This window comes from Macaca mulatta, chromosome 6 (genome assembly GCF_049350105.2).
Source record: "Macaca mulatta isolate MMU2019108-1 chromosome 6, T2T-MMU8v2.0, whole genome shotgun sequence".
Classification (NCBI taxonomy): Eukaryota; Metazoa; Chordata; class Mammalia; order Primates; family Cercopithecidae; genus Macaca; species Macaca mulatta.
This window is the reverse complement of record NC_133411.1, coordinates 189,348,677-189,371,672: the sequence shown is the minus strand read 5'-3', so window position 1 is coordinate 189,371,672 and position 22,996 is coordinate 189,348,677. Positions and strand designations below refer to the sequence as shown.

At 54.3% G+C, this 22,996-nt stretch overlaps 1 protein-coding gene across 1 annotated transcript in view; it reads left to right on the top strand.

Moving 5' to 3' along the window:
- The first annotated feature begins 295 nt into the window (after nucleotides 1–295).
- GFPT2 (glutamine-fructose-6-phosphate transaminase 2) overlaps nucleotides 296–22,996 on the top strand; it is a 53,618-nt gene continuing 30,917 nt past the window's right edge. The window contains exons 1-5 of the mRNA XM_001106226.5: nucleotides 296–425; nucleotides 14,765–14,872; nucleotides 16,755–16,853; nucleotides 17,375–17,500; nucleotides 22,760–22,818. Coding sequence (XP_001106226.2) covers nucleotides 419–425; nucleotides 14,765–14,872; nucleotides 16,755–16,853; nucleotides 17,375–17,500; nucleotides 22,760–22,818 — 399 coding nt within the window. The 5' untranslated portion in view covers nucleotides 296–418. The remainder of the gene's footprint in view (nucleotides 426–14,764; nucleotides 14,873–16,754; nucleotides 16,854–17,374; nucleotides 17,501–22,759; nucleotides 22,819–22,996) is intronic.

Sequence of the window (22,996 nt, the reverse complement as noted above, 5' to 3'; positions counted from 1 at the left end):
GAGATGGGAACGCGGAGGCACAGCGCGATCCGGCCTGCCCGGCTTCCACGCCTATCCGTGGCTGAGTCGGGGTCCGAACTCGGGCGGCCGGTGGCCCTAAGCCCCCTCCGGGACCTGCGCCCAGCGCCCTCGCCTTACAGGCCGGACCCGCGCCCGGGAGCCGCCCCTCCGCCCCTCCCTGGCTCCTGGGGGCCGGGGCCCGCCGTTGTCACGACAACCGGGGGCCAATGGGAGCAGGCAGGCGAGGGAGGCCCCGCCCCGGCCCCGCCCATTCCCCGCCCCCGTCCCCGCCCCCCTCGGAGGGCTCCGGGTTATAAGCGCTGGCGGCCGCGCGGCGGGAGCTGGAGCCCGCGGAGTCGCCCCAGCGTCCGAACAGGCAGCGCCCCGGAGCCGCGGCGGAACCCGAGAAGCAGCCACGATGTGCGGTGAGTGCCGCGCCCGCCCGAGCCGCCTCCTCCGCGCCGCCCGCGGGTCCCGGCGCCGCAGCCTCCGCCCGCGAGCAGCCGCCGAGGACCTGGCTGGGGGCGCCGAGCTGCCCGGGCCGCACCGAGGGGCTGTGGTCGGCCGGGCCTGCTGCCCCTCACCCGCGTTCCCGAGTGGCTGTCTCGGAGGTGTGGGCGGGGGATGCCCAACCCGACTCCCGGTCTCGGACATAGTGAGGGGACCGAGGCCCGCTGCCCACGGAGGGGAGTGACGTGGTCGGGTCCGGCCTGGACCCCGTAACGGAGGGGTCCTCACCCCGTGCCCACCGAGGCCGCTGGCCTCCACTCCTCCAGTCGCCCACAGAGGCGGCCACGGGCAGCCGGCGCAGCCCGGGTGCGGGGCGCCCATCCCGGTCAGCCCGCCGCGCCCACCGAGGGGAGGACAGGCGACCCCGCCCCGCCGTCCCCCCAGCCCGCCGGGTCGCCCCCGCGGCGTCAGCGCGCTCAGCGGGGCCTGCGCGTCCTCCTCGCGACCCCAAAGGAACCTCTGGTGCCTGGAAGGGTTGGTGCCGTGTTGCCCCCTCTTTGCGCGGGGAAGAGGCAGCCGCTGCCGGAGCCTCGGCCCGAAGCTACGAGAGGGAGTCCGGGGCGGGGAGCGGGGCCGGGCGTCCGATGCCCGCGGCGGGCGGGCGCTGTCCTGCGTGGCTGCGGGACCGTGGGGAGGGCGGCCGCGGCCCGGAACGGAGCGCACATCTGCAATTCTTTACTCTCCTGGCTGGGCCGCCTCCGCTGGCCGGGAGAGAGCCGGGAACTTCTGCTGGGACAAAAGGTCACTGTGCTTTTTTTTTTTTTCCTTGAGTAGGATTCAGTTACCCATTCCAGCCGCCTGTGGCTGGGGGACCTGCAGGAACTTCTGAAGCCATGAAAGGCCTCTCTCTGCCTTTGCTGAGGGCCGGGGTGGGGTGCGCCCGCGGTGAGCCTGGCCGAGGTCTGTGCAGGCCTTGTTTGGGAGGCCAGCCGCTCAGCAGAAGGGAACGACCTACGGCGGAGCGGGCAGCCTGCTTCGGGTTGCAGCCTCACCCTGGCTGAACGGGCATCCGTTGAAATTCCTGAGCCCTCGGCTAAAATCTCGTACTCCCAGACGCCATTCGCCATGTGTAGAGCCACCTTTGGGTGTTTCTGGGAACAGAGATGAGGCAAAGGTGGCAGTTTTGCCAGATGTCCAAGCCCTGGGGGTTCCAAACCTCCCAGTGTGGCATTCAAGACCCTTGACCAAAGCTGGTGGCCTTGGAACCAGACTTGTGCAGGAGACCCTTGAACCAGGAGGGTCTGCCCCCCCCGGCACCAGAGGCTCTCCTTCCCCTTCCTTTTTGAATGCTCCTCTGCCCCCACTGCCACCCCTGCCTGTCATCCTCCTTTCTACTGGCATCTAGCTTTTTCCCAAGTCTCTGTGAGCTTTGGGGGGGCTCTACCTCCCCCAGCTCACAACATCACAAGCGTGTTTGTTCTGCTTCTTAGAGGGTCACACACACGTTGTCTCCTAGGGAAAGGTTGAGCTTGGGGTGTGACCACCTGTGTCCTCAGATCTTCTGGTACTGACTTGTGGTTGTATGTGAGAAGGAGCTTGAGGTCCCCAAAGGACACCCAGGGCTCAGGAGTGGCTGCGGTCCATGGGGATGCCCACTCGGAGCCAGAATCGAAGAGTGTGTGCTGGGTTAGGTGCCTTCTCAGAATTCCCAGATTTGCTGATCTGGGCCTGGGGGCAGGGTGGGGGAAGTGGGGAGGGCACAGCTCAGCAGGAAGTCCTGGAATCCCTGCATGAGAAGCTTATTTCCTTTTCAAGAACATCAGGAGAAGGTTTCACCTGGGTGCCAATGTGTCGTTAACATCTCTGACACTTGCTAAGTATCCTTTGCACAGGGGAAGCCATTCCTGGCTCAGAGCAGGCAGTAGCAGCTGGCTAGAATTGAATACATTGGTCTGTTTTGGGGGAATGATGGTCTGAGTATGTTTGACAAGTGATACTGATTTTCCTTTTATGGTTGTTTTGTTTTGGCATGAATTCATTTAAATTTTTGAAAATTTAATCAATTTCTACAGAAAAAAAAAAGTAGTGATTATGCTGTTAGTACAAGGATACTGCAAGAATCGTGAAGATGCTCCTAGAAAGAACCAGATAAGCTCTTCACTTTACGCTGGGGAAGCTGAGGCCCTGCCAAGTCTGTGCGCATCTGGCGTCTGAGCAGTCCTCGGGTCTCAGATCCTTTGGGCCGTTCCCACAGGGGCGGAGACCTACGGCCCTTCCTTATCACTTGGCGATGACACCGCTGAGATTATGTCTTGCTGTCCTTTATCCTGCTGCTTCTTTCACGGGAAGCCAGGACTCAGCAGTAGTTGATCCTCTGCAAACAGCAGATGATTCTCAAAAACGTTCAGTGCACTGAGAATTTAGCTGAAATGACACTCTGAAAGTTGCTGGCATTTTGCTGACTTTCTGCGCCAGAAAATTTACAATATTTCCTCCCTCTCTCCCTCCTTTCCTTCCTTTTTCATTCAGCCACTAGTGGAAATGCCCTGTGTTTTCCAGGCCTTGGGGGACTCGAAGATCTCATGGGTGTGGTCCTCCCCTGAAAGAAGGGGCAGGTGAGCCACAGGGCCAGTCCAGAGACTGGTCACCAGTAGGGACGGGATGCCGATCGGGGCAGTGCTGCTGTGGAGGGAGGACCTTGAGCACGGGCTACAGCCTGGTGGAGTACTGGCCGAACCGGGAAGGCAGACATCTTTTTGTTTGGGTCATGGGGTTTTAACCTTTTCCTATGTTAGTTACCAACGTACAAAACTGGGGGATTTCACATACGTAGGTGGGAGTTTTGGCTTCTCTTGATAAAATCTGAAGATAAGCAACCCTGAGTCCTTATTTCCAAATAGCGCCTGGGTGACCCCTTGGGTGATGGACGCAAACTCCTCTGTTCTCCCAGTCCTTCCCAGCTGCTTCACTCACTGATGGGACTCTGCACAACAGAGGCAGGAGCTGACTTTCCTAGGAAGAAAGGGAGGGACCTGGGGCAGTGCCACAAGGGCCCAGACACAAGCACAAGCTCTGCAGAGAGGAGGGGGTGGCGGGCACGCTGGGCTGGGGCACAGCATGAGCCAAGGCATGGCAGCAGGGACCAGGAATGCCTGGGGATTTGGTGGGAAGGATTTGTGCTTCCCATCCGCGAATTTGTAAACCGTCCCTGTGCTTCCCATACTGCACTGAGTAATCCGTGAGGGAGAAAAAAGAAAAAAACCACAATCACTGTGAAGAATTGGAGAATCTTTAGTTCTTGCCAGAAGGTGAAGCCCTTGCCTTGACGTCACCATCTTTTGTCCTGGTTGGTGCGGTGGTCTCCACGGGCTGCTGTAACAAATGACCGCAGACTTGCTGATTTGAAACAACAGAAATGTATTCTCTCACAGTACTGGAGGCCACAGGTCCAGAATCGGTTTTACCAGGCCAGATCAAGGTACCTCCAGGGCTGCGTATTCTCTCACAGTACTGGAGGCCACAGGTCCAGAATCGGTTTTACCGGGCCAGATCAAGGTACCTCCAGGGCTGTGCCTCCTCCAGAGGCTCCAGGGAGAATCCGTCGCCGGCCTCTCCCAGCTCCTGGGGCTGCCACATTCCTTGGCTTGTGGCTGTGTTGCTCCAGGCTCTGTGCTGGCTGCAGCCGTCCACTGCCTCCTCAGGAGTTTCCCAAGTTCAGAAAAACCTTCTTTTTATATCTTTATGGTGTAGCGTCAGTAAACAGTGCTTTTCAATTGAGAGATTATTTTTGTATCTAGCAAAATTAGTTTATTAAGAGAGATTAATTTGAGATTATATGTTTGAGAGAAAATTTTGAAAATGAATTCCACAATAAAACAACTGAACTATTTAGGTATTTTATTTTTATTTTTAGAGGCAGAGTCTCACTCTGTTACCCAGGCTGGGATGCAGTGGGGCAGTCATGGCTCACTGCATCCTTGAACTCCTGGGCTCAAGCCATCCTCCCACTTTGGCCTACCAAAGTGCTGGGATTACAGGCATGAGCCACTATACCTGTCCCCTTCTTTTCTTAAGTTTTTTTTTCTTTTAATTAAATTTTAGAGTATATGTCACTTCCCCCTTTGTTTTTGGTGAAACTGTAAGAATGAAAGGGACACTAGCAACTTTTCTATTAAAAAATAGAAATGGCTGGGCACAGGGACTCATGCATGTAATCCCAGCACTTCCAGAGGCCAAGGCAGGCGGATCATGAGGTCAGGAGATCGAGACCATCCTGACCAACCCCGTGTCTACTAAAATACAAAAAATTAGCCAGGTGTGGTGGCGCACATCTGTAGTCCTAGCTACTTGGGAGGCTGAGGCAGGAGAATTGCTTGAACCCGGGAGGCAGAGGTTGCAGTGAGCCGAGATCGCACCACTGCACTCCAGCCTGGTGACAGAGCAAGACTCTGTCTCAAAAAAAGAAAAAAAAAAAAGAAATGTCCTGTCCGGGTGACCGCAGGAAGCGGAGTCTGTTATCTCATGGATTCCAATGGTGAGGTTACTTTAACCCCTGGGGTCTGGAAGAGGCCTGGGGCAGGCTAGGGCTGTCTCCAGGGGAGCCAAGTCCCCTTTTCACCCTGAGCCAGGTGCTGGGTCTGCTCAGGGCCCCCGCCAGGCCCACAGGTTCCTCTGCCTTTCTGAAAGAGCCTGGCGTGGGATCACATGCACGCACAGCACCTCCAGCTTTGATCTTGTTTCTGCAAGGAGGTGGCAGGAATTGTCATCCCCACCTCACCAAGTGACTCTTCCTAGTGTATGAGAATGAGGGCTGGATGGTCAGAGAGGCCACAGCTTCTCAGCAGCCCTAGCCCAAGGCCCAGGGGACTCCCCACACCTGTGGGCCTCTCCCAGGAGAGTGGACCTGTCCCTCTTCCCCCAACACACACAGGCAGGCCTAGGCACACACGTGCACACGCTCGGGAATTTCATGAGACTCATTGAGGCACATGTTCAACTTGGCCGTACTCTTCTGTGGAGACAGGAAGTAATGCAGTTTGGGACCTGGGATATTATCTAATCTCTAGGAGGCTCATGGACTGCAAAGGTCAGTCCCTTCAGTTCTGAGAAGCACCAGATGGAGGGAGAAAGACAGACTCTCTGAGGGGAGAGTCCCGGCCTGGGTGGGTGGTGACATAGCTCCCCAGAGCCAGCCTCTCCTGTGCGGGGCACTGGCTGGGCCTCTCCCCGGAACGGTCTCCTCACTCACAGTGAGGGCTGGGCTTTCGCTGGGAAGCCTGTGCTTGGAAAGTTGGAGAGATTTTTCAAAACAGCATCACCAGAATCAGAACATGGGCCCAGCCTGGCTGCTGCGAAGTGGAGTCTTCCCCACCCCCCAGGCCGCAAACCCTTCCTCCCTCCACCACCACCCGCACCCCCCACCCCCCACCCCTCACCAGCCCCCCCGCCCCCCGCCCTCAGCACTCCGGGGGGTGTAAAGAAAATCCCAGGAATTCAGTGCCCCGGTGCGGCTGACCTTCTGGCTGGGTGTCCAGGGAATGTCACCTCCCTGCGCTGGTCATTGTCATTATCTGTCACTTGGGGGTTGAACCCTGAGCTTCAGAGGCCCCTGCCCGTGTGCTCCTTCGTGGTGTCTTTGCTCCTGACTTCCTGTGTGATCTCTCGGGCCTTGTACAGAGGAAGTGCTGGAAGCCCCAGGTCATAGCAGTGAGCCGGGCCAAAGGGTCTACAGTCTCCTCTCGGAGGGCTCATGACAAGTCCTTCTGGAATCCCATTGAGTTTTTCTTGGTCCCTCTCCCTTTGGGACCTTTCCCGGTTCATTTTGTCTATCAGTTTTGAGGATAGGGCCCTGAAAGACTGTCTGGAAGCTCTGGGTGGGTGACCGCAGGGGACATGACCAAGCTGGGTGGTGGGGCCAGGGCAGCCTCTGCCCCCAGACCGGGCCTTTCTCCAAGCCACCTGGGCTCTCCTGCCGGTGGGAAGGATGCTTGGCCCAGGGCCATCTTTGTAGAGGTTGCAAAGTGCTCCCTTTATTTAAAAAGAACTCCAGGCTCCTGTATCTGGGACTTTCCATGAAGCCTGATTTTCAGGCCCTCCTGCCTTCAGCTCTCCTGGCCTCTCAATCCCAACCCTCTGCAGGCTCCTGGGAACCCGAAGGCCCCTCCCTGCCCAGCCCCTCTGGGCGCTTAGCATCCACCACCTGGCTGAGTCCATCCCCTGTCAGTTCAGTGTGAGAAATAAGACTGCTCCCAGGTTTGCTAGGCCTGATGTCTGTTCCCTCTCAGTTCTGCGAGATTTCCAAGCTAAGAAGAGTAACAGAAAGGGGAGGACTTTCCCCTAAAGAAGTTTGGTGTCATTTGCTGCTCCGTTCTCAGCTCACTTAAAATCCTGTCGCCTGCCGGTGATGCCTACGCCACGGGCAGCCCTGGGAGTGGAGGCCAGGAAAGAGCAGTAGATCAAGGCAGGAAGTGACAGAGGCCTTGGAAAGGGGGCGGAAAGATGGAAAAGGGGTTCAGAGGAGGGAAAGATCTTCATTTGGGGTAGGGGGTTGGAGGAGGCATCACATGTGCATAGGCCTGGGAACCCGAGGGGCACACGCACTGGGCTGAGGGCACCCTGCGGGAGTGGGACCCAGAGAGCGGACACTGCAGGATGGCATGGGAAGCAAGGCGGGCTCAGGCCAGACAGCAGGAGGGGCTGACTTCAGGCGGTGGTCCCCCGGGGCAGAGAGGACGAGAGAGGGACGTAGCTGGAACGTGCCTTGCCGTGGTCACCGAGACCCTCGTGGGGAGGGGGCCGAATAGGAAGAAAAAGGTGGAGTTGGAAGCTGGACTGTCGTGTGGTGGGGTTTGGCTCTCAGGGGGCAGCACCTGTCCTGGACCCATCTGGTGCTAGGCGGGCATCTCCCCCGAAGCCAGGGACCCTCTGTGTGAGCCATGTCTCTCTCCTTGGGGTAGGTTTCTGTGCTGATTGTGGGGGCGTGGGGGTAGAAGTGGTGAGCCCAGGCTTGCAGTCAGGCAGACCTGGCTGTGAACTACTCAAGTCTTTGGAGGTGGAGCCTCAGATGCCACCTCTATCCCTGGGAACCACAGTTTCTTGGCACAGGATGTCGTGAGGATTAGAGGAGGTGAGGTTTGGGAAGGGTTGGCATGTGGGGAGCCCCTGTAGATGGTGGTCTACCCTGCAGGCCACGCAGCAGGGTGCTGGGGGCCTTCCCTAGGTCCTGGCTCATTTGATTAGAAGGCTGTCCTCATGCTGGTTCTGGGATCCTCACGGTGCACGGGGCCGGGGGTGTTGTGCGGGGGACGTAAGCCTCTGTGTTTGAATGTCTTGGGGTTAACTGAGAGCTCTGGTGGCGCCGTGCTCCCATTGTAAGGGGCTGGCACTCAGGGACCTCCTTTCTTTGTGTCCCTCTTGTCCTTGCTGTGGGTCCCAGCGAGCAGAGCTGCTTGTGCTTGGCGGAGGGTGGCTGTCTCAGGCCCAGCGCAAAGGCTACCTTCTCTGGCATTCCTCCACCTGTTCATTTATTCGTTCACTCAACATGGATTTATTGAGCACCTAAGATGTGCCAGGCCCCAGGCCAGGTGCTCAGGACTCAGCAATGGATGAGACAGATGTGGTCCCATCCTCCAGAAGGTTACAATCCAGCGGGGAGCCGAAGAAAAACACAAGGAAGCAAGTGCTGCGTCGAAAAACCAGGGCTATGTGGCTGGAAAAGGCGGCGGGAAAGGCTCGCATAGGGAACCTGTGTGCTAAAACCTGCAGAATGGGTCAGAGCCACCTTTGCAAAGAGCTAGCAAGAGCCAGCTTTGCAAAGAGCTGTCTACTCCCACCCCAGCGGGAAGCCCTTTCCCACCTCCTCTGCGGGCTTGGGAGGTCCCTGTGCATCCCTGTCCTTCTCTGGAGCCCTCAGTGAGGCCCCCTGCTGGGTCCATCCCGGTAGCTTGCAGCACCCAGTACAGCAATGCGGCCTCGTGGGCCTGACAACTATTTACAGATGAATTAAATCTTGATCAAGCCACAGCCAAGTAACACATTTGGTTTAACCATTATTTCCCCAGGCAGAAGGCCAAGATGAAATGACAGTAAATGGTACTATTTCCCCCTTGGTTTTATTGAATGATAATCTCTCAAGGGATAACTTCTCAAGCTCCTTGCCCTGTGGCAGGCACTATTGTAGCCATCACCCTTGTTTCACTGACAGGGAAACTGAGGTCCGAACGTTCAGTGACTTGCTGGAGGCTGCACCAAAATCAAGGGGTGGAGCTGGGGTTCGAGGTGGGTTCCAGCACTGGCCATGGCCTCTGTGCTTCTGGCTGTGCCTTGGCTGGTGAATGGCAGTGGCAGGGAGGAAGCCAACCCAGGTGGGTGGCCCTGGGCTGGTGTTTTTAAGGCTGGGGCATGTGCTCAGGTAGCCCTTTCTTACAGCCCTCGTATGGCTGTTGTTCTTCAGGGGAGTGGAACTGGGGACCAGCTAAGTCAGGTGGGCCCAGCCCCGCTGGAGAGGTCGACGGGCAAGAGGGCCTGGCCAGGTCAGGGCTGGCGTCCCCTGCAGAGGGAAGGGCCGTTGTGGTCCTGGTGCTTCGGACATGCCAGGAGGGTTAGAGCACTGGTGGAAAGCAGAACCAGACGGAGGTCTGGCCTGGCCGGGGTCCCAGGTGCTGCGTGATTACTCCTCCTGTCCCCAGAAGCTCTCGGGTCCCCCTCACCGGAGTGCCGGTGCCACAGGAAATCAGGGTGAACCAGGCAGGTCTGTGTCGTGTACACCACTGTCCAAACAGCTGGTCCATGTCAACCCTCAGGCCTTGGCTAGGACATCTCCCGGTGGATGGAATGAAGTCTTGGCCTATTTAGACATTATCTGGCATCTAGATAATGATGATGTTCTCTCCACCACCTCATTCACGTAGGGGCACATGTCACGTATTATACTGGCACACGGTGAAACGTCTTAACCGTATAAAGAGGACTCGTGCAGTGGAAAGGAAGTTTCTGCTCGACGTCCAGTGACCTCAGAGGCTACCACGGACGGCCCTCTGGGCGGGTGCCCTTCTAGAAATGCTGCATGCTCCTCCCCCAACCCTTGCATAATTTACTCATGTTCTGCAAGCTTCTTTTCCCCTTGACACATCTTGGAGATGTACATTGCCTTCCAAGAGAATGCCAGCTTTCCCTTGCTCTGTTGAGAGCTGCCTCCAAAAGGCCCTGCTGTGTGGCTGCACTGTCTCTTGCCCGGCCCCTGCCAGACGTCAGGCTGTCGCTAGTCTTTGACAACCACAAGAGCCCTGAGCAGCCATCCTCACACGTGTGCACACACATCTCCGCGAAGACGTCCGCTGGATACCTTCCTAGAAGCCCAACAGCTCTGGTCCACAGATGTGTACTTTTTTAATTTTGAGAGATTGCCAAATTGCCTTCCAAAGAGGGTATGCAGATTTAAACTCTCACTGTCAAACTGTTTGATCTTTACCGACCTCATAGGTTTTAAAAAATGGATTCTCATCGTAGCTCTTATTTATGGATGGAAGGAATTCCAAAAGGGAATTCTGATGTAAACAGCAGGAGAAATTCCTGGGAAAGGAGCTTCATTTTATTTTGTGTTTTATTTTTAAAGAATCAGAGCACAGTGTGAATGCTGTTTTATTCACTTGAGTGCAGTAGAGTGCAGGGAGGATCCAGCCAAGAGGATGAGCTGCAAAAGGAAAGAAACAGAGCTTCCTTCATGAAAGAAACGACTGAAGAGATGTCACTATGCAAGAGGGCTTGTGGGGAAAATGAGATTTATGCGTTCTTGCGCAAAGACGGTGAAAACCGCTCCTTGGCCACTTTTCTCACTGCAGTGAACTGCCATGCTGTGCCTGGGTACGGACCCAGCGGGTGGTCCTGAGGACAAGGACCTCTTACACCCCTGCTGCCGTCCAGGAGGCTGTCATGGGTCCGAAAGTCAGAGGCGCCTTGCGGAGCCTGCCGAACGTTCTCGCCTGACGTGCGTGCGGGAGTGAAGCCTGGCTGGGAGGCAGGGGAGCTGCAGGGGGGAGATGCAGAGCTGACTCATGAAGCACTCGGGAACATCACTCAGATGCAAAACCTTTTCAGAGTTGGCAGTGGGTACATTTCTGAACCTTTGTGTCATCTGTGATGTCTGCTTCCCTTAGGGTGGTACAGGTATAATTCTAGAACGTTCCCAGCCAGGATGCCAGGAAAGTTTAGTGTAAAAGACTCCAACAAAAATTGTATTGAGTTGTTCCCTCCCTCGCTTAACTGTGGTCTTTACATTGACCAGAATTGGACCATGTGCCCACAGGGAATTTTCTGGTTGTTTCTTTCTTTCTTTCTTTCTTTTTTGGTTTTTGTTTTTGAGATGGAGTCTCTCTCTGTCACCCAGGCTGGAGTACAGTGGCGCGATCTCAGCTCACTGCAACCACTGCCTCCCGAGTTCGAGAGATTCTCCTGCCTCAGCCTCCTGAGTAGCTGGGATTACAGGTGTGCACTACCACACCCAGCTAATTTTTTTATTTTTTTAGTTCAGACAGGGTTTCATCATGTTGGCCAGGCTGGTCTCGAACTCCTGACCTCGTGATCTGCCCGGCTTGGCCTCCCAAAGTGCTAGGATTACAGGCGTGAGCCACTGTGCCGGCCTCTGGTTGTTTTTAGAAGAATTAATGTTATGAAAATTTCACCAAGGCTGGGCACGGTGGCTTATGCCTGTAATCCCAGCACTTTGTGAGGCCAAGGCTGTGGGGATAGCTTGGGCCTGGGAGTTCGAGGTTGCAGTGAGCTGAGATCACACCACTGCACTCCAGCCTAGGCAACAGAGCGAGACCCTGTCTCAAAAAGGAAAAAATATTTCACCTAAACATGAATGGTGATAATTGCACAACTCTGAATATACTAAACCACTGAATTGCATGCTTTAGATGGGAGTATGCTATGGTACATGACTTATATCTCAAGGAAGCTGTTAAAAATTTTTAATTGACATTCAAAGATGTATTACTCCATTTTCATGCTGCTGTTAAAGACATGCCCAAGACTGGGCAATTTACAAAAGAAAAAGGTTTAATGGACTCACAGTTCCACATGGCTGGGGGGGCCTCATAGTCATGACGAAGGTGAAAGGCAGGTCTCACGGGGCGGCAGACAAGAGAAGAGAGTTTGTGCAGGGAAGCTCCCCTTTATAAAACCATCGGATCTCGTGAGACTTACTCTCACGAGAACTGCACGGGAAAGATCCACCCCCGTGATTCAGTTACCTCCTAGCACTGGGGAATTGTAGGAGCTGCAATTCAAGATGAGATTTGGGTGGGGAGACAGTGAAACCATATCAAAAAATAACTATCTTTTTAAAAACTAAGGTGGCAAAAGTACCTCCCATGCCCAGAGGTTTGGGGGCTGTCGTGTGAGCCTCTGGAACCATAAATAGCAGCAGCAGCCCTGTGCAGCCCTCGCTGGGGGCACTTCGGCCCTGCCGGAGAAGGGCCTGAACTGCACACACAGCCCTTACATTCAGCTCCTCTCACCTGACCTAAAGACGGCGAGGAAGACAAAAATAGCCTACCGAGAAAATTGCCCTTGGCAGATTTTAAAAGAAAACGCCTATAACTGCTCAGAAAGCACAGTGTACATATTTTTATATATAAATCCCCTACCTTAGTACATGTGTGTAAACGTATCCTGTGTCCAGTAGCTTTCAGGAAGCATGTTAAGTATAATTTATAGTACTATTTAATTTTATTGCCTATTTTTGACTGTTTGTAGATTAATTAAGTTTATATGATGGGACCTCGCTCACAGTTCAGGAATATAACATTCATTTCATTGAGGTTTAGTCATTTATTCAGATGCAGCGTATTGACATGAATCTGATCTTTCAACGACCAGAGATGTTCCAGGTGGTTTTGTGTATAATCACGGTCAACTCTCCGTTATCTGTGGGCAGGTTGTCCTCTCTGTGGGCAGGTTGTCCTCTCTGTGGGCAGGTTGTCCTCTCCGAGGTTCACCTCTGGAAGCATTTCAATCCTGATCAGATCTTTCTCTCATCCCAGCAAAACATAGTTGGGAAAATAAACCTTCTTGTAACCCTCGTGGCCTCCATCCCAGGGCACTGGCCAGTGGGTAGGAATGTTTAAGTCCTGAGTTGGGGATTCTTGGTTCCACTCTGGCTCTGGACGAGTCACAGGCTCCCCTGTGGCTCTGGTCTAGAAGTTAAGAGGAGGGCCATGGACTAGCCTCAGAGGCTGTTTGGGACCTGGTGGCCCAGTGCCCGGCCGACAGGGCGTTCTCCGTAAGGCGAGTTGCCTTTGTGGTCTGAGAGTTTGTGTTCCCCCGTCATTGTCTGCGGAAATCCTCACCTGCATGGCGATGTCACTAGGTGGGGCCTTGGGGAGGTGAATGGGTCATGGGGACAGGGGCCTCACAAATGGGAGGAGTGCCCTTATTTAAAAACTGCGGGGCCGGGCGCGGGGGCTCACTTCTGTCATCCCAGCACTTTGGGAGACCAAGGAGGGTGGATCACGAGGTCGGGAGATCAAGATCATCCTGGCTAACATGGTGAAACCCCGTCTCTACTAAAAATACAAAAAATATTAGCTGGGCGTGGTGTTGGGCGCCTGTAGTCCCAGCTACTCGGGAGGCTGAGGCAGGAGAATGGCGTGAACCCGGGAGGCGGAGCTTGCAGTGAGCCGAGATCGCACCACTGCACTCCAGCCTGGGCTACAGAGCGAGACTCCATCTCAAAAAAATAAAACCTCCAGAGAGACCCCCGCCCCTTCCACCATACGAGGTTGGAATGAGAAGTCACTGTGAGGAATGGGCCCTCACCAGACACTGAGTCTGCCGGCACCTTGATCTTGGACTTCTCAGCCTCCAGAACTGTGAGAATAGATGTCTGTGGCTTATAACCCAGGCCGTCTGTGGTATTTTGTTACAGCAGCCCAAGCCGACTAGGACAGTTACTGTGAATATGCCTGAAACCCAGTGACGTTTCTATGACCCGCACTGTTGCCTCCCTCCGTGGATGTGGATACACACTCATCACATATTCTGCTCCACATGTGAACAGGACTGGGTGCCAACACACAGTGAGGAACACAAAGATAGAAGCACCAGCCTGCGCCCTCGGTGGGCACTGTGGGTAACCCATGATGTGAGAGCACTGAGGTGGCCAGAGCCAGGAGCACACCCGCCCAGGGCGGGGGCTGGAGCTGAGCTTTGAGGTGGGCAGGCTTTCCTAAACAGTGGGAGAGAGGATGAAAGGACAGAGCGATGATGGGATGGGGATGGGGTATGCACAGGGCAGGAGAGAGGAGATCAAGGATCTGTCATCACGATTGAGGAGTGCAGGAATCTGGAAGGCGGAACCAACACCACAATGGCTAACTTTCTATTTGGAAAAATATTATCTTGAAATACGAATACAGAAAGTCAAGTGGAACAAAATCTTCTTGACTCAGGCCTACCTTGAACATAAGGATTCTGCAGGGGCCAAGGGGCATGAGATGGTTTTGTTCTTGCTGTCGTAAAAGTAGTGCTTTTTAAATTTTGAGACAGAGTCTAGCTCTGTTGCCAGACTGGAGTGCTGTGGCACGATCTCGGCCCACTGCAACCTCCAGCTCCCTGGTTCAAGCAATTTTCCTGCCTCAGCCTCCCGAGTAGCTGGGATTAGAGGCACGCGCCACCACGCCCAGATAATTTTTGCATTTTTAGTAGAGATGGGGTTTCACCATGTTGGCCAGGCTGGTCTCGAACTCCTGACCTCAGGTGATTCACTCATCTCGGCCTCCCAAAGTGCTGGAATGACAGGTGTGAGCCACCGCTCCCAGGCTCACGTAGTGCTTATTTAAGGCCAAGCTCCAGCCTTACGGAGAAGGGGACCGTGGAAGCAAAGTCCCTGGCGCCCGTCCCATCTGCCCCAGGGGCTGCCGTCACTTCCTGCGGCGCTCCTAGGTGTGTGCGTGGCAAACCGGGGAGTGCGTGGAGGTGGGGACTTCCGGATGTCCCAAGGTGGTCGAGTTTCATGGCTGCCTTTTCTCTTATGGACTTTGCCACACTGAAAGCTGCCTCCTGCAAGTGCAGCATAGGATGAGTTCTCCGCAGTGAAACTGCCAGCCCGAGACACGTGACATAGACTTTCTGGGGGTCACAGGGGGAAGAAGGGGCACGCCGTTCTTCAGCTGTGCTGGGGAGGGGCACACCCACCTCCGTAAGCCCCTGGGAGCGCTTTGTGATGCCACCTTGGTGCATCCCCACAAGCGTCTTCTTCCAAACACGAGCTGAGTATTTTATGAATGCGCCATTTTTTTTTCTCCTGGAACAGGAATCTTTGCCTACATGAACTACAGAGTCCCCCGGACCAGGAAGGAGATCTTTGAAACCCTCATCAAGGGCCTGCAGCGGCTGGAGTACAGAGGCTATGACTCGGCAGGTGGGTCTGCGGCCGCCCGCCTCGTGGCTGGGGACGGGGCTCCGCTGCTCTGGGCTCACCCATGTCCTCTGCAGGGGGGTGTACAACCTGGGCATTTTTCTGCTACTTTTTAACGTCTCTTGTCAATATAAAAATAACACTTGTCCGTTAAAGAAATTAGAAAACCGTAGACAAATAGAAGGAAGGAACAAGGGTAAAAAACCCCAGAAAACCCCCTTCATCAGAAGTCCCCCATCAGGAAGCAGAGAGGGTAGGAAGCCGCAGTCACGCCGCGTGAGTACGTCCAGGACGGCTGCCCTGCAGCGCACGGTGACGGACCTGGACAACACTGTATTGTGCACATACAAATTTGCCAAAAGGGTAGTTTTTTATTTTTATCTCTCAGGCTGGAGTACAGTTCCAAGAAATTGGCTCCCTGCAGTCTCAGACTCTGGGCTCAGGCGACCCTCAGCCTCCTCAGCAGCTGGGACTACAGGCACACACCACCACACCCGGTTAATTTTTTGATTTTGTAGAGATGAGGTCTCACTGTGTTGCCCGGCGTAGCCTCAAGTGATCCTCCTGCCTCTGCCTCCCAAAGCACTGAGATTATAGGTGTGAGCCAGTGAGCCCAGCCAAGAGGGTAGAGCGTGTGCTAAGTCCTCTTATCACACACAAAACGATACATAAAGAGGGCAGGAGGAGACGCTCGGAGGTGATAGGTTGATGGCATAGACTGCGGTGATGGTTTCCCGGGGGCATGTGGGCCTCCAAGCTCATCAAGTGTAAACGTTGAGTGTGCACAGCTTTGCGCTTGCCAGGCCTACCTCAGTGAGGTGGCTTCATTAAACAAGGACCCGACCCCCAGTCGTTGGGTCCCCCCTCTGGTCGCTCTTGTCTGTTGGGGTGGTCTGTGGTGGAGAGTGGAAGAGGTGTTGTACATCAATATTTGCATATTTACAAAAAATATGCAATTTTGTAATTTTATTTTCTTCTCTTTTCACTTAGCATTTCTATGAGCCTAAACTCTTTCATTCTTTTTTTTTTTTTTTTTTTTTGAGATGGAGTCTCGCTCTGTCACCCAGGCTGGAGTGCAGTGACGCTATCTCGGCTCACTGCAAACTCCACCTCCCGGGTTCAAGTGATTCTCCTGCCTCAGCCTCCCAAATAGCTGGGATTATGGGTGCCCACCACCATACCTGGCTAATTTTTGTACTTTTAGTAGAATCGGGGTTTCACCATGTTGGCCAGGATGGTCTTGATCTCTTGACCTCGTGATCCACCTGCTTTGGCCTCCCAAAGTGCTGGGATTATAGGTGTGAGCCACCGTGCCCGGCCGATCCTAAAGTCTTTCTAAGTAGGTTTCTAAGTGGCTACACAGCGCTGCACCGGGTGGCTGCCTCAGAGTTCAGGCCTCCACTCACTACAGAGGTGGATGTTTAGTCTGTTGACCCTGTTTGATTATGCAGCCCGAGGAGAAAGGGGGATCCCAATTATTTTAGATCCCCGTTGACTCTTATGATAGACGATGGGAAAAACACTGACTAACGCAGTGGAAATGCAACGAAAATGTCACAATGTGGGGAGCCCTTGGGATGAATGCCCTGCCTGGGCCCATTGCCCTCAGCCGAGGGCCTGGTAGCACCTGCAGTGGGGAAGCGTCCCGAGGGGCTCACCCTGGGCAGGAGCGGGGCTGGGGGCAGCTGCGGCCCGGGAGGAGGCAGGAGCTTCTCCACTTGCTGTTAAGCCTCTTTCAAAGTAGATTTCCTGAAAACTGTCCAGCTCTCCAACCCGCCGTAAACAGACAGCCCGGGGCACGCAGCCCTGGCCCTGTGGAGCACTTGTGCTAAGTGTGTGAGAAAAAGCTTAAGTTCCAATATAACAAATAATGTCTACATCACAGGTGTGGCCATCGATGGGAATAATGATGACGTCAAAGAAAGACACATTCAGCTGGTCAAGAAACGGGGCAAAGTCAAGGCTCTCGATGAAGAACTCTACAGTAAGTGGAGGGCCTCGGAGCGGGAGGAGCCAGTGCGGCACCCACCGCTTTCCAGGACTGTGTTCCAACAGCGTCGGACGCTGGAGATTTTCACTTGTCCCGGCTCAGATACGCAGAAGGAGGGTTAAGCCCATGCTGTAAAACCGGGCTTCGCAGGGTGTGGGATGGTTTATTTTAGGTGGTGGCAGCACGGGGATAATTTTTTTAAGTGTTAATAGTTATATATAGTAGTTATTTTAATTCTGGCAAATGATACTGCTTTTGTGTTTATGGTAGGGATATATCATTTTCTTTTTAAAGCAAGTTTATTTCTGTGAAGAAGAGAGCTAAGCTACAGACAAGTAGTAAATAATCCTCAGCATGGGCGGTGTGTGGGCCTGTGTGGACTCCCGGGGTGGGAGCCGGCGGGGAGGTGCCGTCGGTGTGGGTGATGTGACTTGGTAATGACACCAGGTTACCCTCACAGTCCTGGGCCAAGGCTTGTGGTTCAAGTGTGGCAAACTGATTTTCTTTTCATTTAGAACAAGACAGCATGGACTTAAAAGTGGAGTTTGAGACACACTTCGGCATTGCCCACACGCGCTGGGCCACCCACGGAGTCCCCAGTGCTGTCAATAGCCACCCCCAGCGCTCGGACAAAGGCAACGGTACGTGGCATGCTTTCCCGTCCCCACGGTTCCACCTCACCCTGAGCTGTGTCAGGGCCAGTGCCCACCAAAGCAGGTTCCACGCCCACTTCTGACTTCCCAGCCTGCTTCGTCTTCCCAAGAGAATGCGGATGACCCCTCTCCCAGAGATCCGCCAGTGGCCTGGACCTCAGTCAGGAGGCAGGCAGCCTGGTCCAGGGCGGTGCTGGCCTCCCAGGAGTGCACAGGAAAACCGTGGCACTTAACCAGGAGAGCTGCTGGCTCCTTGGAACCCAGCCCATATGTGGGACGAGGCCGCGTGCGGGACTGAGGGGTCTGGGCACTCTTCCTCCCCAAGCGACGGAAATGTTGCAGAAGGCTGTGCCTTCAGGGAAGGATGGGTTCTGTCCTTATGCAGCTAAACCCATCTCTTCCCCGCGGAATGGTCCAGGTGAGGGCAGGGGCTGTGCTGATCTCGATTGATGCCTGATGCACGGTGGGCCCCAGCAGGAAACCTCAGCGCCAGAGGCTTAGGGTTTGGAGAAGTAGGGGCTGCAGCCGGAAGCCGAGGGCTCTTCCCAGGTGGAGAGCCCTCAACTCACCTTGATTCATGTTTTGTTTTTTTTTTTTTTTGAGACGGAGTCTCGCTCTGTCGCCCAGGCTGGAGCACAGTGGCCGGATCTCAGCTCACTGCAAGCTCCGCCTCCCGGGTTTACGCCATTCTCCTGCCTCAGCCTCCCGAGTAGCTGGGACTACAGGCGCCCGCCACCTCGCCTGGCTAGGTTTTTGTATTTTTTAGTAGAGACGAGGTTTCACCGGGTTAGCCAGGATGGTCTCAATCTCCTGACCTCGTGATCCGCCCGCCTTGGCCTCCCAAAGTGCTGGGATTACAGGCTTGAGCCACCGCGCCCGGCCTGCTTCATGTTTTTAAAAATTGAGAATCACTGTGCATAAAAGTCCAGACTTCTGGCATCCCTTGAAAAACTGGAGGATCTGGAAACACTGAGCTGATGGTGAGTTGGAGCACCACGGGTTGGCAAAGGGCCAAGGTCGCTGCAACTGCTGTCCTTGGTGGGTTTCAGGCTTTCCTGTTCGCCCAGTCACCCCCTCAGGCCAGCTCACAGGTCTGTGTCACTTGCCTGGGGCCCCAGGATGATTTTCCACGCGCGATTCTTTTAAATGACACCCTTGCCCCCTCTCACGGGGGAAAGACTGGTAGGTCTGCACCTCCTGGTGGCTGCCCTCAGGGGTCTGTGGTCAGTCCCAGGGCGCCGGGTCCCCTGCAGTGGGCGTGGAGTGGGAGAGAGGATCTAATCCCTGTCTCCTCCCAGGCCTCCAAGGGCAGGCCGGAGTCTAAGATATAACCTGGGCCTTCCAGGGGGTCCCCCACTCTAGGTGAGTCCTGGTCTGGTCACAACCCCCTGAAGCCCCCAACCTGGACATGCCAAGCGAGGGTGTACAGCATAGAGAGTGATTTCTGAAGTCAGCCGGACCCCCCAACGCAAGACATCCTGTGGCATCGTGTAAGTTCGTGCCAAGCCTGATGTTAGATAGGACCAAATACATCAGAGCAGTTACACGGAGCTTATTAGCAGGCACTAAGCCTTGGCACTTGACGGGTCCCTCTGCGGTTAATCCTGGTGGAAGCCAGGCCACAGGAGAGTAGCACCAGCCTGCTTGGTGCCCCCTACCCACTGCAGATTAGTGGTTCTCCGAGGCAGTGTAACTGGGCGGGATGGGCAGGCACCCCCCCCCATCCGCAGAAAGAACAGTGGTGCTGCTTCTCCCCAGAGCACTCTGCAGGGTCAGCAGCTCACCCTGCCCAGTTTGGAAGGGACGGTGTCCCCCAGAGAACGGAAGGAGAGCCCCGTCCACCCCGCTCAGCAGAGCAGCCTGGTGGTATCACAGGGGCCAGGGCTACTCACGCAGGCGTCCACGTGGTCAGAGTCTTGAGGGAGTGAGGTTTTTGCTGGGGCCTGTTCCTTGGTTCTGGCTCACCCCCTGAACCTTAGGGCGTTTCATCACTGAGGCACACACCCTGTATCCAGGAGGAGGACAGCAGACCCCATGGTGCTGAGGACCTAGAATGTACATTTGGCCAGAGCCCAGGTCAGACGCAGAAGCTGGTCTCTGGAGCGGTCACGCTGGCCGAGAAAACACTGCACCCAGACCAAGTGCCCTGAGGTGTTGCCACTTCAGCCACAGTGTTCTGCCCTCCTGAGTGATAAAAGGAACCTCGTTGGAAAATCCCCCACTTCGGTGCAGACAGTGATTCTCACTGTGTCCCCAAAGCAGGGAGGCTCCAAGGAGACCCACCTCCAAGGAGACACCCAAACTTGGACACTCCAGCCCTGACTCAGGATGAGTAATTGAAAAGGAAACAACAGGGCAATAAGCAAAGATTTATAAAATTTCTTTGACAATTCAGCAGTGATAGCTGAAGAGCATGCTTTTAAGGAAGTCTGAACACCCAGCAGCTACACTGCACACCCAGCAGCTACACTGCACACGCAGCAGCTACACTGCACACGCAGCAGCTACGCTGCACACCCAGCAGCTACGCTGCACACGCAGCAGCTACGCTGCACACCCAGCAGCTACGCTGCACACCCAGCAGCTACGCTGAACACCCAGCAGCTACGCTGCACACGCAGCAGCTACGCTGCACACCCAGCAGCTACACTGAACACCCAGCAGCTACACTGCACAGGGAAATGACACAAAGATTTTGCAAAGACAACATGGATTCTAGGAAACAAATTAATGATAGGATCATAGACTGAGATGAAAGAAAGTGTGACAGAATTAAGAGAATAATGTAAAGAAACAATATCACCGGCCAGGCACTGTGGCTCACGCCTGTAATCCCAGCACTTTGGGAGGCCGAGGCGGGTGGATCACGAGGTCAGGAGATGGAGACCATCCTGGCTACCACAGTGAAACCCCGTCTCTACTAAAAATACAAAAAATTAGCCGGGCGAGGTGGCAGCGCCTGTGGTCCCAGCTGCTGGGGAGGCTGAGGCAGGAGAATGGCATGAACCTGGGAGGCGGAGCTTGTAGTGAGCTGAGATGGCACCACTGCACTCCAGCCTGGGCGACAGAGTGAGACTCTGCCTCAAAAAAAAAAAAAAAAAAAAAAAAACCAGTATCACCAAAGATACTAAACAAAATGGAGAAGGGGATGGAGGTGGAGCCAGTTAATATGGAGAAGGGGATGGATGTGGAGCCAGTTAATATGGAGAAGGGGATGGAGGTGGAGCCAGTTAATATGGAGAAGGGGATGGATGTGGAGCCAGTTAATATGGAGAAGGGGATGGATGTGGAGCCAGTTAATATGGAGAAGGGAATGGAGGTGGAGCCAGTTAATATGGAGAAGGGAATGGAGGTGGAGCCAGTTAATATGGAGAAGGGGATGGAGGTGGAGCCAGTTAATATGGGTGACTGGTGTGCACAAGAAGCGATCAGAACACAGAGCAGTGAAAATTAAATAAATGAAAAACAGAGCTGAGCTGTGGTCAGCACATCTGTTGAAACTGGGCTTTTCTTATTTAAGCCCTCCCATTTTTTAGTGTGACCTCACATAAACAAACAATACGATTTTTTTAAATAGAGGAAATCATGGTGAGAATAAAGAAAAAGAATAATGGAAAAGATTTTTTAAAATGCTGTGGGAGAAATCTTTCCTGAAATAAAGGAAAACTTGAGTAGAGATTCAAAGAGGGGATCAAAAATAGTCAATAGGCCGGGTGTGGTGGCTCAAGCCTGTAATTCCAGCACTTTGGGAGGCCGAGGTGAGTGGATCACCTGAGGTCAGGAGTTCGAGACCAGCCTGGCCAACATGTGGAAACCCCGTCTCTACTAACAAAATACAAAGATTAGCCAGACGTGGTGGTGGACACCTGTAATTCCAGCCACTCGGGAGGCTGAGGCCAGAGAATTGCTTGAACCCCGGGAGGCTGTGGTTGCAGTGAGCCAAGGTCATGTCACTGCATTCCAGCCTGGGCGACAGAGTGAGAGTCCATCTCAAAAAGTAATAATAATAAATAAGACTTCACAGCGATGCTTTGAAAAAAAAGTAGTCAATATTTATGAAGCATATCCAACATCTAGACACCTCCTGGTGGAATTATTGAACCTTAAGGGCAATAGGGAATCTTTATGTCCTCTAGGAGGAGAGGAAAACGGGGCTACGTGCCCAGAAAAATTATCAGGCTGGCCTTGGACCCTTCCCTCAAGGCCCTCATACCCCTGCTCTTTATTGAGAAAATGCAGTGGGGTGGAGGCAGACATCCCTCACTGCAGCCCACCCCACTCCAGCCCGTCCCGGGTCAGCGGGAGTGCTCCCTGTGCAGGAAACCACCGTGAGGGGTCAGCGGGAGTGCTCCCTGTGCAGGAAACCACCGTGAGGGGTCAGCGGGGGTGCTCCCTGTGCAGGAAACCACCGTGAGGGGTCAGTGGGGGTGCTCCCTGTGCAGGAAACCACCCATGAGGGGTCAGCGGGAGTGCTCCCTGTGCAGGAAACCACCCGTGAGGGGTCAGCGGGAGTGCTCCCTGTGCAGGAAACCACCCGTGAGGGGTCAGCGGGAGTGCTCCCTGTGCAGGAAACCACCGTGAGGGGTCAGCGGGAGTGCTACCTGTGCAGGAAACCACCCGTGAGTGCGAGTGCAGCAGGCCTGGGGGAGGTGGGAGAAGCTGCAGCCGGCAAATCCTGCTGTGCAGGAATGTGGCTGAGCCTGGGGATGCCAGAACTTCTGGGATTTTTCCCCCAAGGAAACCAGGATTTTAAAGTGAACCCTCAGAATTTTAAAAACTCAAATATTTTTACAACACAGTGTGGGTCCAATAAAGCACGGGCTGGACTGTTCTTTGCGACCTCTTTGTGCCTAAAGCCAGTTGAGACTGCCTGGAATCATTTCTGGAATGAAGCGTTCATCATCCCCATGGGACATGCACCCCAAAGCCTGTTTGATACAATAGTAGCACACAGAGGAGAGCACGCTGCACAGTCAGGCTGGTGGCTGCTGGTCACTGAACCACTGAACGAAGGATGTGTATCTCCTCGGGTTCCCACTGTAGCAGCCGCTGCCCTAGACATCCCTGGTGCTAATCTCTAGTTCCATTGTCGCAGACATCAGTGCTAATCACTGTAAACAAAGTGTGCTTAACAGAAGTCTTGAGGCCTGGAGTTTGCCGAGAGTTCTCAAGCCTTGAAATCATCTCTCTTCACATCTGACGTGAACTTCCTTCCCAATAGCATTTCTCTCCTAACTTCTTTTTCAGAATTTGTTGTCATCCACAATGGGATCATCACAAATTACAAAGATCTGAGGAAATTTCTGGTAAGATGCTTCCCCCAGGTGATGTCTCAATCTGGTGGGATTGGTCTCCCCAGAAACTTTACAACCAGCTCATTCCCTTGCGGAAACCAGTGTGGGAACTGAGCCTCACACTCAGCCACGTCACTGTGTTGAGCAGGAACCTCTGCCTCAGCTGAGCCAGGCCCTGCAGATCGCGTTT